The 15,398-nt window shown below is 51.2% G+C and overlaps 7 protein-coding genes across 7 annotated transcripts; 4 read left to right on the top strand and 3 right to left on the bottom strand.

Moving 5' to 3' along the window:
- Window positions 1–100: 100 nt before the first annotated feature.
- Window positions 101–1,939, top strand: PV06_09808 (uncharacterized protein). Its single transcript, XM_016411285.1, has 2 exons — window positions 101–626; window positions 849–1,939. Exons 1-2 carry the CDS (start codon window positions 462–464, stop codon window positions 1,755–1,757), a joined length of 1,074 nt encoding a protein of 357 aa, XP_016258039.1. The 5' UTR covers window positions 101–461; the 3' UTR covers window positions 1,758–1,939.
- Window positions 1,744–2,839, bottom strand: PV06_09807 (mitochondrial import inner membrane translocase subunit tim14). The gene is made up of 2 exons (XM_016411284.1): window positions 2,638–2,839; window positions 1,744–2,576 (listed from the first exon to the last, which is right to left on the bottom strand). The coding sequence occupies exons 1-2, from the start codon at window positions 2,686–2,688 to the stop codon at window positions 2,304–2,306; spliced, it is 324 nt and encodes a 107-aa protein (XP_016258038.1). The 5' UTR covers window positions 2,689–2,839; the 3' UTR covers window positions 1,744–2,303.
- Window positions 2,840–2,973: 134 nt separating this feature from the next.
- Window positions 2,974–3,894, top strand: PV06_09806 (uncharacterized protein). Its single transcript, XM_016411283.1, has 2 exons — window positions 2,974–3,136; window positions 3,191–3,894. Exons 1-2 carry the CDS (start codon window positions 3,132–3,134, stop codon window positions 3,774–3,776), a joined length of 591 nt encoding a protein of 196 aa, XP_016258037.1. The 5' UTR covers window positions 2,974–3,131; the 3' UTR covers window positions 3,777–3,894.
- Window positions 3,895–3,915: 21 nt separating this feature from the next.
- Window positions 3,916–5,733, bottom strand: PV06_09805 (uncharacterized protein; the record flags this gene model as incomplete). Its single annotated transcript, XM_016411282.1, has 3 exons — window positions 3,916–4,965; window positions 5,012–5,497; window positions 5,571–5,733. The coding sequence occupies 3 exons, from the start codon at window positions 5,731–5,733 to the stop codon at window positions 3,923–3,925; spliced, it is 1,692 nt and encodes a 563-aa protein (XP_016258036.1). The 3' UTR covers window positions 3,916–3,922.
- Window positions 5,734–6,900: 1,167 nt separating this feature from the next.
- On the top strand, window positions 6,901–7,422 carry PV06_09804 (uncharacterized protein; the record flags this gene model as incomplete). Its single annotated transcript, XM_016411281.1, has 1 exon — window positions 6,901–7,422. The coding sequence occupies one exon, from the start codon at window positions 6,901–6,903 to the stop codon at window positions 7,420–7,422; it is 522 nt and encodes a 173-aa protein (XP_016258035.1).
- Window positions 7,423–9,554: 2,132 nt separating this feature from the next.
- PV06_09803 (uncharacterized protein) lies at window positions 9,555–10,879 on the top strand. The gene has a single exon (XM_016411280.1). It carries the CDS (start codon window positions 9,741–9,743, stop codon window positions 10,542–10,544), a length of 804 nt encoding a protein of 267 aa, XP_016258034.1. The 5' UTR covers window positions 9,555–9,740; the 3' UTR covers window positions 10,545–10,879.
- Window positions 10,880–10,978: 99 nt separating this feature from the next.
- On the bottom strand, window positions 10,979–12,311 carry PV06_09802 (uncharacterized protein; the record flags this gene model as incomplete). The annotated part of the gene is made up of 3 exons (XM_016411279.1): window positions 10,979–11,057; window positions 11,161–11,868; window positions 11,944–12,311. 3 exons carry the CDS (start codon window positions 12,309–12,311, stop codon window positions 10,979–10,981), a joined length of 1,155 nt encoding a protein of 384 aa, XP_016258033.1.
- Window positions 12,312–15,398: the final 3,087 nt, after the last annotated feature.

Raw genomic sequence — 15,398 nt, 5'->3', positions numbered from 1 at the left:
TGTTGCTTACCTACTTTGGTAGGTGAACAGCAAAAATGCTCTAATCCAGCCTCCCCAGCAATCATCCGCCCGAAATATGCTTCTATCTCTCAGTCGTCCACTCTGAATACTCCGTACGTACGTGCGTATGCGCTCCGTGAATAACCTTTTTGTTCTCTGCTCGTGATAGCTGCCTACCTGGGTAAAGGGAGGTACTTACTGACGAGTAGGAAGTACGAATACTAGCCCCCAGCGTATCTCGCTACCCTGGCACACGACCAGAAATCTGTCATCGGCAGGGTTTTGATATTGTCGACAAACCTGGTCCTAAGATCTGAGGCACTTGTGGTGCTGGTTCTAGGTTCTCCCCTCTTGCTCAACCCTTCACAGCATTTTATATTGCCACCCTACCGCACAGTGGCTTCTCGACTTCTCTTCGCGCCCGCCAGGAACCGTGGCAGGTCAACGAACAATCATTCAACATGCCACTCACCGCGGCCGAAGTTCTTGCGCATCCTGCCTACAAGACTGTACATTGGGATCTGCCGCCTACAAAACAAGGCAAATGTGAGGTCGCCAAAGGCCGGGCTGGGGGACCTTTCAACATTCATTACGAAGTTCACGGTACGGGAAATGTCAAGCTTGTGGTGAGTTTTTGTTTCTCTTATTCATTCGAGTTGTCGGGAATATGACCTAAACCTATGGTCCTGCTGTGTATCAACAAGAGAATGTGGTCAGCGATCGACAAGGCGATAGATGATATCTTCGAGCCCGTACCGTCTCCCCCAGACAGTATCATCCAATCCCCAGGCCAGACCCCCTTGATTTCTATTCGTATATACTAACCATATCTCCAAAAAAAATTGCAGTGGATAATGGGCCTTGGAGCGTTCCGGACAGCATGGAAACGTCAAACCAAATACTTTGGTCACGGCCGATCATCTCGATACTCTTCTCTCGTCTTTGACAACAGAGGAATGGGTCTTTCGGACAAACCGAGCTGTCGATATTCCACGTCCGAGATGGCCAAGGACATACTCGACCTGTTGAGTCATTTAGGATGGATCCCGTCCGATTCTTCACCGACCACAACCTCGACCTCGACATCAACTGCCTCGCCCGGAGCTGGTGGACCTGGACGCGAGAGGAATCTACACGTAATAGGCGTCAGCATGGGCGGCATGATCGCACAGGAACTCGGCCTCCTCATCCCCTCGCACGTCGCGTCGCTCGGCTTGGTATCCACGGCGCCCCGTCTGGTACGCACGATCCCTTTTATCGAGAACCTCAGACAGCGCATCAACATGTTCATTCCGCGCGACATTGACGTTCAACTCGACGAGATCGCCCACCGTCTGTTCTCGGACGAGTTCCTCGCGCTGCCGGACACCGAGCAACCGGAAAACTCGGGCTTGAATTACCCCACGAATCGCGACCGGTTCGCCGCCGGGGAGCTGGACAAGCGGTCCGACAAGGAAGGCTTCACCAGAAAGGGGTTCATGCTGCAGGCCATTGCGGCCGGGTGGCACCACAAGAGTGCGGCTCAGATCGCACAGTTGGCAGACCAAGTCGGCCGGGATCGCATCGCCGTGCTCCACGGCACCGGGGATCGGATGATCACCTTCCACCACGCCGAGATGTTGAAGGATCAGCTCGGTCAGGGAATCGAGTACAAAGTCTGGAAGGGAAAGGGCCATGTGCTGATGTGGGAGGAAGAAGATGAATTCAACGCCTACTTCGACGACTTCTTTGCAAGATGTGATGGGTTGGGACGGTAAAACATTGCGGAGCGTTCACCATTTTTTTTGCCCTATCAAGAACAACAAAGCATCGATTGTGCATTTTTGTTTCATATTGTACATTATATACACGGATGGTTCTCGCTCAAGATTTCAGTCTCGAGGGCCAGGCTCTGTGCGAGACTTTGTGAGAAATAACACAACAATCCTTTTGGAGCGTGCTAGATCTTTTGAGATTTGCGCAGCCCAGTCGTCCTTCCTAAGAAACGCTCCGTAGAATCGCCGAATTCGAGAGGAGATCTGAAAAAAAGGCATCTTGAAGCACTTCGGTCCCTGAAATGTCAACATCAACCTTCAGGACTGGTGGGAAACAATCCCGGCGCATCATTGAAAGCCACCCATTGAACGCCATCGCTATGCCAAACGCTGAAAAGCAGTAGAGCAACTGCTTGACTTGCCCCATTCGAAGTCTTTTCCGTTCGCAGGTCAATCCTCGTCTTCTAGACAAGGTGGTCAATCTTTCTGCCAAACCATATGCTATGATTATGACATTGCCCCAGAATCAATATTATCTCCGTAACATCTTCACCCATTCCGTTCTAGGAATTCTTTTGCTTCGTTGACTTTACTGGCCAAATATGGACTCCCTCCTCTGTCGGGATGGTTCGCCAGCATCAAGGCTCTGTGATTCTTCCGGATTTTATCTTTCGTCAAGGTTCTTTCGCTCAGATCCAGTATTAATGATGCTTCTTTCTTCGTCATTTTCGATTCGAAGCCGCCTTTGTAAAATGCACGGCCGAGGGCGTTTACGGCGCTCGGATTGCGCCAGCGGCGGAAAGCCACAAGTCCAGCGCGGCCCTGAGAATATGTGTTAGACCTAACAAGTCACTGGACAAAAAAATGGTGTCATAAAACGTACGAAGAAAGCTGCGGCGGCGATGCCTACGCCAACCGCTACAGTTGACGCCATTGCTCTGGGTTCTGTCCTCCCGGTGAGAGACTTGTTACGTTCGCAAAGCTAGCAGTGCGCTAAGAATGAAAAGCGCACGAACAATGATCTCCTTGTGGTGGGTATATATGTTGATTTGTGAAATTGATGTTCTTGTCTTTGAGAAATGGTGAAGGAACTTTCGAGCACCGGATGATCTTGATCGGCAAGGCTTCCTTAATGGGTCCTCGGCTAATCGTCGGATGATGATACCTTGGCATAAATTTTCCTTGCCTGCGGGCTTTTCGGCGACAATCGATAGATGTACAAGACTTCACGACGAGAAACAACAACAATTTGTCGGTGTTGCAAATTGTGCGACAAGATTCGACATTCAGCAGCAGCCCTGAGTGGTGTTGCGTCTATTTTCCCTTGTTAATCACACTCCCCGTCACCGGCTGCCCGCGCAGTTGTAGTCATCCACCATGAGGTACGTTTGAATTTCATTGACCATTTCTCTGGCACTGGTAACTGACAGATACAGGATCGAAACATGCCATCTGTGTTCTCGCCCAGTGTACCCCTCCAAGGGTATCACTTTCGTCCGCAACGATGCAAAAGTCTTTCGGTTTTGCCGCTCCAAGTGTCACAAGAACTTCAAGATGAAGCGACAACCTCGTAAACTCAAGTGGACAAAGACCTCTCGCGCCCTCCGAGGCAAGGAGATGATCGTCGACCAAAACTTGCTGCTTTCGCAATTCGCCAAGCGACGAAACGCCCCCGTCAAGTACGACCGCAACCTGGTGGCAGCGACCATGAAGGCCATGGAACGCATCGAAGCGATCAGAGCCCGAAGAGAGCGTGTGTACACCAGACGGAGACTCAGCGGAAAGGCACAACGCGAGGCGAGAAGACGGCAGGATCTCAAAGTCGTCGCCGAAGGGGAGCACCTCATCCGGAAGGAATTGGCAGATCTCGAGGCCGCGAGGGCGGAGACGGATCCCATGGTCGAGGAGGTCAAGGCCCAGATGGAGACTTCAAGACTGGTCGGAGAGGAGAGACTCAGACAGAAACGGAAGAGGAAGATGCTCGTCGGTGGCGGGACGGAAGAGGAGATGGATCTCGATTAAGATGTGGCTCGATTGTGGTCAAAAGTTCATTTCCACAAGTATTACGTGTCTACGATACCCGGCGTTTCTCTCAGGTTGCCCTTGAATACGAAAATAAAGAAGTGGTTCGTCATTCTAACCTACCAATTTTTGTTCTGAGTGCTGTTTCAAGTATGTGTCTTCTTACGCCGCACGGCGTCTCCCACTTCCTGCCATGTCCAGACGCCACTGAAGAATTTCTCGAACCAGCCTTCTGGCTCCGGCTGGACCATGTCTTCATAATCATCCACTTCCTTGACCAAACCGTTCAATCCCAAGTCTGCCTTGCCAAAACCTGCGTATTTTGTCTTTTTGACGAGTTTCCATACCACGGCCGCAATGGGAAAGACCGCCAGCAGCGTGTAGTCCAAGAAGAACCACTTGATGGAGAAGGGGCTGATGATGTCGAACCCGAGCAGGAACATCATCACCACGGCCGCCGTGGCGCCGATGCACGCGCCGTACGGCTGGAATCGTGCCTTGTACGGGAGCGTGTCGCGAGAGACCCCTTGCCGCTTCATACCGTAGTAGAAGTGGACATATGTCACACAGACGCACATGTAGTTGAACTGACCACAAATGGTGCAGAGGTCGATGAAGTAGTGGAGGACTTCATTCGCTCCGCTGTCCGCACCCATCATGGCCAAGAAGGCGATGAGGAGACACGCAATCACCGCGTAGATTGGCACGCCTCTTTTCGTCGTCTTCGTGAAGAGTTTGGGTGCCCGGCCAGTCTCTCCCATGACGAAAAGTGCTCGCGAAGCAGCGAAGAAGACTCCGTTGCCGCAACTCAATATGGAAGTCAGGAGGATGGCGTTGATCAGATGAGGAAGACCCTTGATGCCCATCCGGCGCATCGCGATGGTGTAAGGCACGGCGGCACTCGTGCCACCGCCAGCCACTTCGCCACTGAGGTACGCCGCGAGGGTCGGGTCGTCGTAGGGGATGACGATACCGATGCAAAGGGCTGAGCCGACGAAGAAGAAGAGGAGGCGCCACTTGAAACTGGTGAAGCAGCTTGGTAGAACGCGACGTGGCGATTTCGTCTCTCCCGCCACGCTACTGATGTACTCTGGTCCGCAGACGGCGAAGCTGGCAAAGGTCATGCAGCTCAGCAGGCCCCAGAAGTGGCCGAGAGATCCGGTCGTGAGGTACTCCGCAAAAGCACCAGCTATGGAGGAGTCAGAGAGAGTCACGGATGGGATCTGGTGACTCACGGTTGTTCCAGTATCTAAACCCGTACGCATCTCTTAAAGGATTACAACCGACCATTGTGAAAAAGGTGAAGCCGAAGCACAAGAAAATCAAAAAAATCTTGCCAATGCTCATGTAGAATTCAGCTTTGCCAAACAGTTCGGTACTGAAAAGATTGAGAGCCCCGTAGATGGCAATCACAATGACCACCGTGGCCTCGACGGGCAGTTCATCCGTCCAGAATGTGATGACGACGTGTAGGGCCGTGATCTCTGCAGGGATGAGGAGAGCCTGACACAGGAAGAAAGCCCACGACTGTGAGAAAGCCAGTGCCTCGTCGACCCAGACGGAGGTGAAACGGATGAAGCCACTCGGGACCGGTGCGTACACGACCATCTCGGCAAAACACTCATTCACGCACCACACATTCATACACCAGAGAGTGTAACCCAGGAAGAGGCCTGCGGGACCACCGTGGGGGAGATAAGATCCCATCGTCACAAAGACACCTGTGTGACGTTCAAGTCAGTACCGCTGGTACATCGATTGAGGGTTCTTCATCGGACCGCGCCCCCAACCTACTTGTTCCTATGGCCCCTCCAATCGCAAAGAGTTGAACTTCTTTACCACCCAGTTTCCGCTGGAGATGGGCATCAGGAGACGATTTCAGTTCAGCCTCGCCGATTCCGACATCGACGACGCCCTTGAACTCTTCGGAAGCCGGCATCTTTGGCTTCTCTGACATATTGGCAACATCCATGTCGATTTTGAACGCTGGAAAGCTTTTTCGGTCTCAAAGAGGTGATTGCAACTTACATTCGGTTCATTTATATCGTTAGCACCTTTCCCTCTACGTTCGGGGTACAAGATCCCCGAACAGAGATTGGGAAATGATAGCTCATGTCCATGTATCAGGTCGGGCAACGCCGCAACATATCCCTTATCTCTGAACTCATCTTGGTGATGATCTGCAGGAAAAGTATGTGATAGACGGGACGACTCACCATTAAACACACCTATACATATGATACCAAGAACTCCACCGAACCACCGTTCGGACGCGACGGTCTGCTTAGCATCCTTGTATGATCTTATCTTGAACCGCTCAAATGCGGGCGGGTGCGGTGTAATCCTAAACTCATTCCGAGTATGGTGGTCGGTGTTTTTGGATAAAACAAAAACCCCTTGAAAAGACCGGCTTCTCATCCCTCCAAGACTCGAAATTTGGCGCAAGTCACACTGGCTAAAACATGCCTGATACTTACCTAGGTACAAGTGACAGCAAAGCTCGAGCCTATCTTTCAGGAAACCTGCGGCTTTCTCCTAAAATGCTATCACCAGTGCCTTCAGGTACAAGGGGATGTGCGAGATACAACAGAGGCATGCACTCGTGAAGAATGGGGGCCTTATATCGTGGTATCGAATCGATCTATGGATGGGTTCATCTGGCATTGTGCGTAAATGTTCGTGATTGGAGGTGTGCTTCGTGGATGATGCTGCTAACCTGAGACGGATCGAGGTCGATCCTTGTATGAGATGGATGAGGGTTTCCGAGTTATCAGACTCAAAAAGCCAGACATGTCCTTTGCCACTTATTCTTGAGTTCAAAAAGACTCTCGCGTCGAAAGCGAAGTTGCAAAAGCGGACAATATGTGTGGTGTATACAAGGCTGATTTCCCCTTGCTTGGTCTTGGCTCGGATACGGAGAGCATGCCATGCTCCTCCATTTTCAGCCTCGGCTCACAATTTACAGTAGATGCCATGGGCGCCAGCTTAAACAATCTTCCAACCTGATATTTCTGCTTTAGAGAGTCCTGGCTTCGTTTCACTTATTTGGTACGAGTACAGACACCGCATCATAAAACTACTGACCACCCCAGCGCAGCGACTCCCCGACTGTGAAGACCAAACGATGCCATCATCGACTCTGGCCACCATGCTCGGCCGGGGCTCAGACGGCCTCGCCCCGCCTCCAAACAATGCCCCGTACCACGCCATCTTCAACTTTTTGTTTGCCCATGTCTTTCTCTCGTCGCGCCTCCTCAAAAACATCTACGGCTTCGACCACAACGTCAACCCTCGCGAGGACGTGTCCCGATTCGGCGAGAGGGCCGTGCAGGACGGCAAAATCACCCGCAAACAACTCAACATGCTGAAACGCAACGAGGCCGCCCACGCCAACGCGATGGAGCATTTCCCCATGTTCGTCGGCAGCGCCTTGTTCGCGACCGTGGCCAAGGTCCCCAATGATTCGATCAACAAGGCGTGCTTGGTATACTCGGTCGCGAGGGTCCTGTACGCCGTCCTCTACTTGACCGTGGACAATGTCAAACTTTCCTACGTCAGGAGTTTGACCTGGTGGACGAGCAATTTCGCATGTATCTACTTGCTGTGGCAGAGTGGCAAGGCCTTGAACGCAGGCCTTGTTCATTGAAAGGGGAAGTTGGTCGGTGGGCCGGGTGAAGATCCTCCCCCTCTTTGAAGCAATACGAGACCGATGATGCAGAACCGTGACGGTCATGAGGGTGTTTGATAGGCGAATGGTTTATGAAATGGCTATAAAATAATGCAAATCTACCCCTATGACGCAGATGTTGTGTGAATGATCGTTGATTTGTGCCCGATGTAGACAAAAGATGCTTGTAGCGTTCGATGCCCAACATGTCTTTCGGCCCATCGTGGTGTAGGACTTCGACAGGACGAGAACAAAGTCTCTCCCTGAATGTGTCCTCCATCAGATAAACAAACCTGATAAATTTAGAACATTTTTTCGCCTTGGCATGTGCTTTTCATAATGGCGTGTCAGCCAACATGTCATCAAGCCAGCTAGCCGTTGCCATCGACTACTCGCAAGTCGGTCATAGCCCATGGACAGGTCAGTGTTGAATCTCGTATTCGGGTTTCTGTGCAATGATCATGATGTTGCCAACCACCTAAACAGCGTCTTTCGGACTCTGGCCGTTATCCCCTGTCATTATAACGGACATTCTGGACTTTGCATTAGCACGTAGGTTGAGATTCACAATTACCACCTGTCCTTCAGTGTAAGCTGCGACGTGTCTCCTGTCAACACTGGGTAGGGATGGCCAAAAGATTGCCACATGTAGTGGTTTTTCGCCATTGTAGGCAATTCTTCATCATGAGTGTCCTCGGCATATGTGCGGCCACTCCTGGAAAGGCTCGTACATTTCAATGCATCTCGTCCATGGTTATTTTTGACAGTCGAAGCGGGCTCATTGCGCCGAATCGAAACTCAGTGTTGACGCAACAGCTTGATAATCAAGCTTGAACGTCTTGACTGCCAGGATTGCAAAGCGAGGATCGATGTCGAACCGGGGTATGAATCTTATCTGCAGCTTGAACAGTGTCTGGTTCCACAATCACAAAATGACAACGGAGAAAGGTCCAAAGATAGCCTGCTCGATTAGCGAACCCCGGAAGTTGACAACCACATCCGCAGGTGTCGCCTGGAGGCCACCTGCAGATCCTCCGGACTCTTGCCGAGCTCGCAAGGCTGCGACCTGCAAAGTAATATCAAACTGCATCAAGGAAGAGCACATGGTGGCTGCAGTGTTCGACAGGGGTTGGAGAGCTGATAATCATGGTCAATTCGTGGATTGTTTGCGGTCAGTTGTTGTTACTGATAGATTAGCCGGGACAAGAAGAGCATCGTCAACTGAGAGCTCGGGTGGTTCATCGACACTGATATCTGCTCTGAGAAGTGTTCAATAAAGAGGGCATGCGTACATCATGATCAGTCAATGCACCATCGAAGAAGTGCTGTCGGATGCCAGCGTAGGCGAAAAGCACATGTCCGGGCTGCGTGATGGGCGGTGGGAGGTCGAGAGGCTCGGAAAACCATTTGCCCGTTTGATGCCAAGAATCGGCGTTTATAAGCACCGATGTTCCGCCTGCCAGGGAATGTCACAGCGCATTTTCAACTTCACCATCGACAATGACCCAATGAACTGCATCAACTTCTTCATCGACCCATGGAACCGTCGTCGACGAAACGTGCAGCCTCATACCACCCGACGCCACCTGCTTATCGCGCTACGTTTCGAAATTTCGTCCTATCACATCCGGACCAACGTATACGAAGTATGATAGGGAGTATGCCTAGATCTTGCCTTCCATCTCACTACGACATGCATGAGCCGCACGCCCCTCGCCCATACCATCGTGGTTGACGCGGCTCCCACGTCTGTGTCTTCTGGAAACTGGCCGAAATGCCACCTGAGTCCCCTCCAATCCCGTGTCCTGATACTTCTTCCACCTTCAGTTCATTCCTCTTTTGGTAGTTGAACGCCTACCTGGGTATACAACGCGGCGGCAGTTTTTACGAGTATGGCCCATCAGCACGACCCGACAGCCAGCTCGGCTTTCGCAAACAATTCTCGCATGGTGGGTACTCTTTTCTTACACGTCTTCGAGATTTGCGTGAAGAAGCCGCGGATACTCTGCTTTGGAACATCAACCCCCCGTACTGCCGACGGCGTGGTGTGGATTGTATTCGTGTTGTCGGCCTGAAGAAATCAAAAGCACCGATGACTTGGTGAGGGGCAGGATCACTTCACTTGTATAACTACCAGGACTCAGCCACATGTTCCATAGCCTTCTCGTACGACGAACGACAATAACGATCCATCACTGTCAATTTGCTTGTTGCATCTTTCATTTGACCTCCATAACATACCTGTCCCATACTTGTCGTCAGAATCATTCTACTTGCAGGGCAGGGCTCCGTTCACAATGAACACAATCACAATGGCATCTAACCACCACCACTACGAGCGCCTATATGCCGTGGGGGTCATCGTTGTTGGCTCAGCGATCATCACGTATCTACTCAAGTTCATCAAACTCGACATCCAACCTTTCGTGTCCAGCAAACAAGGCAAAGCTCTCCATACCGTGTCCAGCATTGTATCCGAGCGTTTCCTCAAGGCCCTCTCGGTTTCGGATCCTCTCTCACCCCCGGCGAGCGCTTCGGCACCGGCCTCACGTGGCTACCTCGAGACTCTACCACGACGGACCGGACCACGTCCCCTCGTCACGGGCACCAGTCACCCTCACCAAATCACCCAACTCTCTCCCACGGAAAAGAAAGTCGCTGATCGAGTGCGGGAGGTCATCTCGGACATCTCGGCGCAGTACCCTTCCGCCACCTACCTCGGCCGGTCGACGTTCGAGCCGGACATTTCCAGCCCGACGACGCTGTACGCCCGTCACCGCGTCTTCGACGAGACGAGGTACTACGGAGAGATCCTCCGCGCCGGCGGCCTCGACGGGTCCATCCAGTGTACGCTCCACCCGCACGACGTCAAGACCGTGATCGAAAAGGGCTGGGGTCAGAGACACCCTCTGTCGACCCGACTCGCGTCCTGGATCATGCGACTGACTGGTGAGACTCGAGCCGCCCCGGCCGCCGACTCGCAGGTCGTGCTCTATGCCCCGCGGGACCAGTCCGACCTCGACATCATTGGCCAGGTCGTCAACGCTGCGGTGTGGTGGGTCGGAGGTGTTGATACTAGGATCGATGATGAGTCTTCTTGAATGACCCATTGCCGGTGTGCGCCACTCAAACGCACCCAAGAACGGCATCGACCTCAAACCTTTCCAGGGCATTAGGGAGGGAGGCATAACGCGCACTGTGAACCTCGCATGTCGGCAAGCCCATCACCGTTGCCACCGCTTTCGGTCTTGCAGGCCCTAGGCTGCACGCCTGTGGAGTAATGATTGTATGATTAGGATGGAGTATATCGAGGAACGAATGCTGAAATTAGGATAGATGCTTCTTGTTTTGATTGGTACCAAGCCATTTTGCCATCATGATCATCATAATTTGGGCTATTCTTCGCTCCACGACCAACAATACTACTTGTACCTGCATCAATCATCTCCACTGATCACTCCCCACTATCAAACGGCTTCGTACTCAGACATTTCACCATGATTCTACAAGTACCAAACCCCTCTCGCTTTGCGGATTAGTAGTACGTAGCATACTTTGACGTCCCGTTCAAAACCTCAACAAAGTTTCTCGCAATGACACGGTCGGTTTGTTCACTTTTACCAGACAGGAACAATCAAATTAGCACCATTTTGTCTCGAAACAAGGTCAAGGGAAGATGTGAAGCTCCGATAAAAGAGCATGTGTGGCGGAACTCACCTAGGATGTAACTCGTCGTACCACAAGAAGCCATCAGGATTCGTTCCATTATTGTCCATCTTGACACAGACGGTCTGGTTGACGTTGCAGTGATTGATGTACCCCCGCACCGTTTCTGTACCGGCCTTGACGTCGGTCCCGTTCAGGTAGGCTGTTGGGTTGTCATAGACGTCCGAGATGAGACTGTACATGTCGAAGACGGCGAAATGGGCGTCGGGGTAACGGTTTGCCACCATCAACTCAAACGGCGTCTGGTACTTGAACACGTTGTTGACCGTGGAGGTGTACTCGTGCATGGTCTCCGAGATTTGAGTGTGGTTGGATGTCTTGTTGGGCCAATACTGGTTCGGTCCGACTCCGTGGAGGGTGCTGTTGGCGTACAAAGGCGCGAGGTGCAGAGGGGCAGTGTTCATAAGGACAAACATACGTCCACCGGCGGCATAGAGTTTGTCAAAAACCTCGTAAACGCAAGAAGTGTAGTCGGTCAACACTTTCCCCCGGATCTGACTGTCTGTCACAAAAGCCCAGACACCCAGATCGTTGGTACCGATCCACAACGCGTACAGGGCGGATTGGGCAGACAGGCCCGTGGTGAAATATGGTTCTGCTGGGGTAGCGTTGACTCGCTGTGCCTTCATGTCGGCTTGAAACGCTGGGATTTCGTACTCGAGGACGGATGGGAAAGGGGCATTTATTGCAGAGAACCATCTAGTAAATTCTTTTTGGTCAATGCCGCCTCTAGGGAGACGAGATCGATGGTGATGGCATGAAGAAGTTACATACCTTGGAGTGATCTTGTTAGAACATACTGCACCAGAGACGGCATAGTTGTACAGAGTCATTGATGGGTCCCATTCGCCATTCTTGGTCGAGCCGGTGTATTGAACGACGTAGCGAGGCCAAGTGCGTCCTCCTCCTGCGGTGGAGTTGCTTTCGGGCAATAAGACCCCAGCTGGTGGTGCCGAGCCATTATTCTGGATGAAATACCCTAGACGACTTTCGTCCGTATAGCTATCTCCAAAAGTCAGGAGTGAGTGAAAATTCGACACCGACCACGGCTTGTTTTTGGCTTGTCGAGGAAGCAAAGAACTGATACCAGGGACAGAGAACAAGGCCAGTCCTAGTGTCAGGACAATCGAGGGAGAGATCATGTTGGACGGGCAAAGAGACAAGGCTGGGTATATGGAAAGCAGTAAGTAGTATCAACACAGGTCACGAGAATGTTGAGGTGGGAGTAAGAGATATATATCTACCTAGGTATAATGATGTGAGGCTCCTTGACCGACCTTGGGAGCTGTTTTATTAGCCTACATGTAACTTCGAGATCTAGCTGCCGACGGTACGAGTAGCTTGGTTCTGTAGTCTATGCAGAAACAATAACCGCCTATTGGGTCAGTCTTGGATATGCATGGTTGAAGCGGAGGAAATTTGATGGTTCGGGACTAGTATTGAGGAAGATCCAGGACACCGTATCAAATGGGGATGGGACATTGAGCCGATCGTCCATGGCAAGAATATGCATCATCGACTTTTCGAAGCGAGAGACGAAAGAGGAAGCTGGATGATGGTTGGACCAAAGTATGTGTGTGAGAAGTGAAAAGAGATGATGGAGGTGGAGGAGGAAGAGGAGGAGGCAACATTTTGATTTAGCCTGAATACCACTATTTACTGCCAGGAGCAGGTACATGGGCTACTGTACTGTGAGTGGTGACATCTTCTTCCCCGCTGGCTGCAATAAAGAAAGATCCTGGTGATGTCTCCTTTACCCCGGAGAGGTTGTAGAAGAATTCGGTAAAACTAGATATCAAAGGCACTAATTGTGCTGTACTATGTATGGTGTCTTTGAGAGCATCCGCAGTACAGAGTCTCCGTATCGAGTATGGAAATATCCAGGATTCTCCACGAATACCTGTTCTTCCAATCTTCTTCTCTCTTCGTCACTCGAAGATTACTGTAGATTCACTTGGCTTCGGCTCTCTGACGTGCCATTTCTGGAGAGATTCGCTCTCCAGTCTTGTCATAATGTCTCGAAGCGACCGTCAGCCACTTTTTGGAATCGTATTTCTCGGCCATGAGCTTGTACTGGTTCGGCTCGTTGGTTGAGGTGCTTCCTTTTGGCTTGGTCTTCGCATTATCACTCTGTTAGTTACAAACAAGCTCATCACAGTATGTTTGGGGTTCAGCCTACCTTTTTGCCCTTCTCAGAAGCATCCGATGGCTCGCCTGCGTCCTTCTTCTCCTGTGCATCAAGTTGCTTTTTCAACCCTTCAACCTTGTTCTTTGCCCACTGGGCGGCCTTTTCAGGATTCTTTTCTTTACCCTTGCCCTTTGATTGACTGTCCGATGCGGTACCCTCATCGTCTTTCTTGTCCTTGGTGATCTCCTTGTAACGGGCTTTGGCATCGCTAACGGACTTGATGTCCTTTAGATGCTCGACGATGTCTGTCCATTGGGCTGACTTGTTCTCGGCCTTCATGCGTATCATGACTTCATCGTCCGTCTCGCCGTCCGTTTTCTCTGCCGCCTTCTCTTTCTTCTCGGCACTGGCTGCAGCGGTGCAGGAGTGCGCCTTCCCACAGCATGGGCACTATTTTCACATTAGCAACTTCTGGCTGGATCGCAGATTTTGCGTAATCACCACAAATGACATGACAAAATGAAAAATGTAATGATCAATTCAATGAACATACCAATCCATTTCTGGCTTTCTTGGGTCGAGCATCTGGTACTCCTCTGAACGCATCAAAAATCGACATCCGAATTGGTCTTCTAGTCCCATCTGGACGGGTATGTATCACGGTGAAAGACATGTTGACGTTGTAATTCGTGATAGAGAAGTTGGAAAGAGGGACGGATTGGTGTCTGTTGGGTGAAAATAAACTGAAGAGGTCGGAGGCAGTTGGAAGTCCATTCACTCGCATTTCAATCCCAAGGCAAAAACGTCGACGTGTGCAATGTTTCCCATGACAATAGGACTGTTTTAGTCTTTCATTCTTTGTTGTGCCATTTGCGATATTCGCTATCCAGGCTATACAACAGTCCAAGCCACCATATTTCTCAACATATTCCGAATACGCCATAACTCTCTTCTTGGTGGAGGCTGGTTGAAATCAACCTCAATGCGAGTGGCATCGTCGACATCGGGTTCCTCTGCTTCCTCTGGTCGATCATTCTCCACAGCCGAATTCTCCTTTTTGTCTGCGAGTACAAGTACTCTCTGTCGTCTGGACTGTCTTTCCATTTCCATCCTCATTTTATTGCGCCACTCAAGCTCACCTACTTTCCATCCTCTAGCCACCCAGATAAACATACCAGCAGCGATGTACATAAAGGCAGTGAAGATTTGAGGTGGAAGGTAGATCCAGCTATCAGTATTCTTACGCCGTAACTCCAGTGCTATTGCTTCAGCACATGTTGTCGGTGCTGTCATCAACACCCATGTCAGACTGAGACCTGAAGGAAGATCCTGCAGTCCAAGAATCTCTGCCGCGACGGGCGAGATGGTTGCCCAGAATACACCAGCTAGGCCGCCGCCTATGATTGCAAAAAAACACAGCAACACCATCGGTGCTGCCACGACTTCTGCAGGAATCCAGAGCGCGAAGCAGACTATTCCAGCCAGAAACGACAGTGAAGTTGCAAGATTGAGGCGGCCCCAGCGATCAGAAGACAATCCTATCAACGGCCGACCTACCATTTGGCCGGCGTTGAAAACGGCACTCAAGGTTGACCCTTGACTGGCAGACATACCGATGGAACGTGCATAGGAGGGAATTGAGAAGACCAAGATCGTGTAGCCCAACATCGAGAACCACGACCAACCTTGGACAAAAAGGAATTCTGGTCGGCGAAGCACTTCGATGTCGAAAGCTTTGTGCCTCGAACCTGTCTGTTTATTTCGATCCCGCAGCAGGTTAGCGGCGGTCAGGTTGACCGCAAATGTGATGAAACCCAATATGCGAAAGGTCCAGGCGAGCCCGAGATCATCAATCAGTGCTTGAGTGGCCAAGCTGTAGATGAGCCCACCAGCCCCAGAACCTGCAGCGGCGAGGGAATTTGCAAGACTCCGTTTCTTGTTGAACCACTGTGCGATGATGCCCACTGACCCGACGAACAGAAAGCCCATACCCCAGCCATAGCACACGCCTTGTGAGAGGATGATCTGATACTTTTGCCGGGAAAAGCTGGCGCCGATAAGAGAGAGGGTCTGGAAGAAGATACCCAGATGCAGGCACACC

The sequence above is a fragment of the Exophiala oligosperma genome, assembly GCF_000835515.1.
Source record: "Exophiala oligosperma strain CBS 72588 unplaced genomic scaffold supercont1.11, whole genome shotgun sequence".
Taxonomy (NCBI): domain Eukaryota; kingdom Fungi; phylum Ascomycota; class Eurotiomycetes; order Chaetothyriales; family Herpotrichiellaceae; genus Exophiala; species Exophiala oligosperma.
Note: the sequence above shows the minus strand (reverse complement) of the source record. Positions and strands in the feature narration are given on the sequence as shown.

Bases quoted from the DNA above. Each gene is read 5' to 3' on its own strand.
- PV06_09808 (XM_016411285.1), top strand. From the start codon at position 462: ATGCCACTCACCGCGGCCGAAGTTCTTGCGCATCCTGCCTACAAGACT. The intron at 627-848 runs GTGAGTTTTTGT...AAAAAATTGCAG, and splicing joins CGGGAAATGTCAAGCTTGTG to TGGATAATGGGCCTTGGAGC.
- PV06_09807 (XM_016411284.1), bottom strand. From the start codon at position 2,688: ATGGCGTCAACTGTAGCGGTTGGCGTAGGCATCGCCGCCGCAGCTTTC. The intron at 2,577-2,637 runs GTACGTTTTATG...ACATATTCTCAG, and splicing joins TCGCCGCCGCAGCTTTCTTC to GGCCGCGCTGGACTTGTGGC.
- PV06_09803 (XM_016411280.1), top strand. From the start codon at position 9,741: ATGAACACAATCACAATGGCATCTAACCACCACCACTACGAGCGCCTA.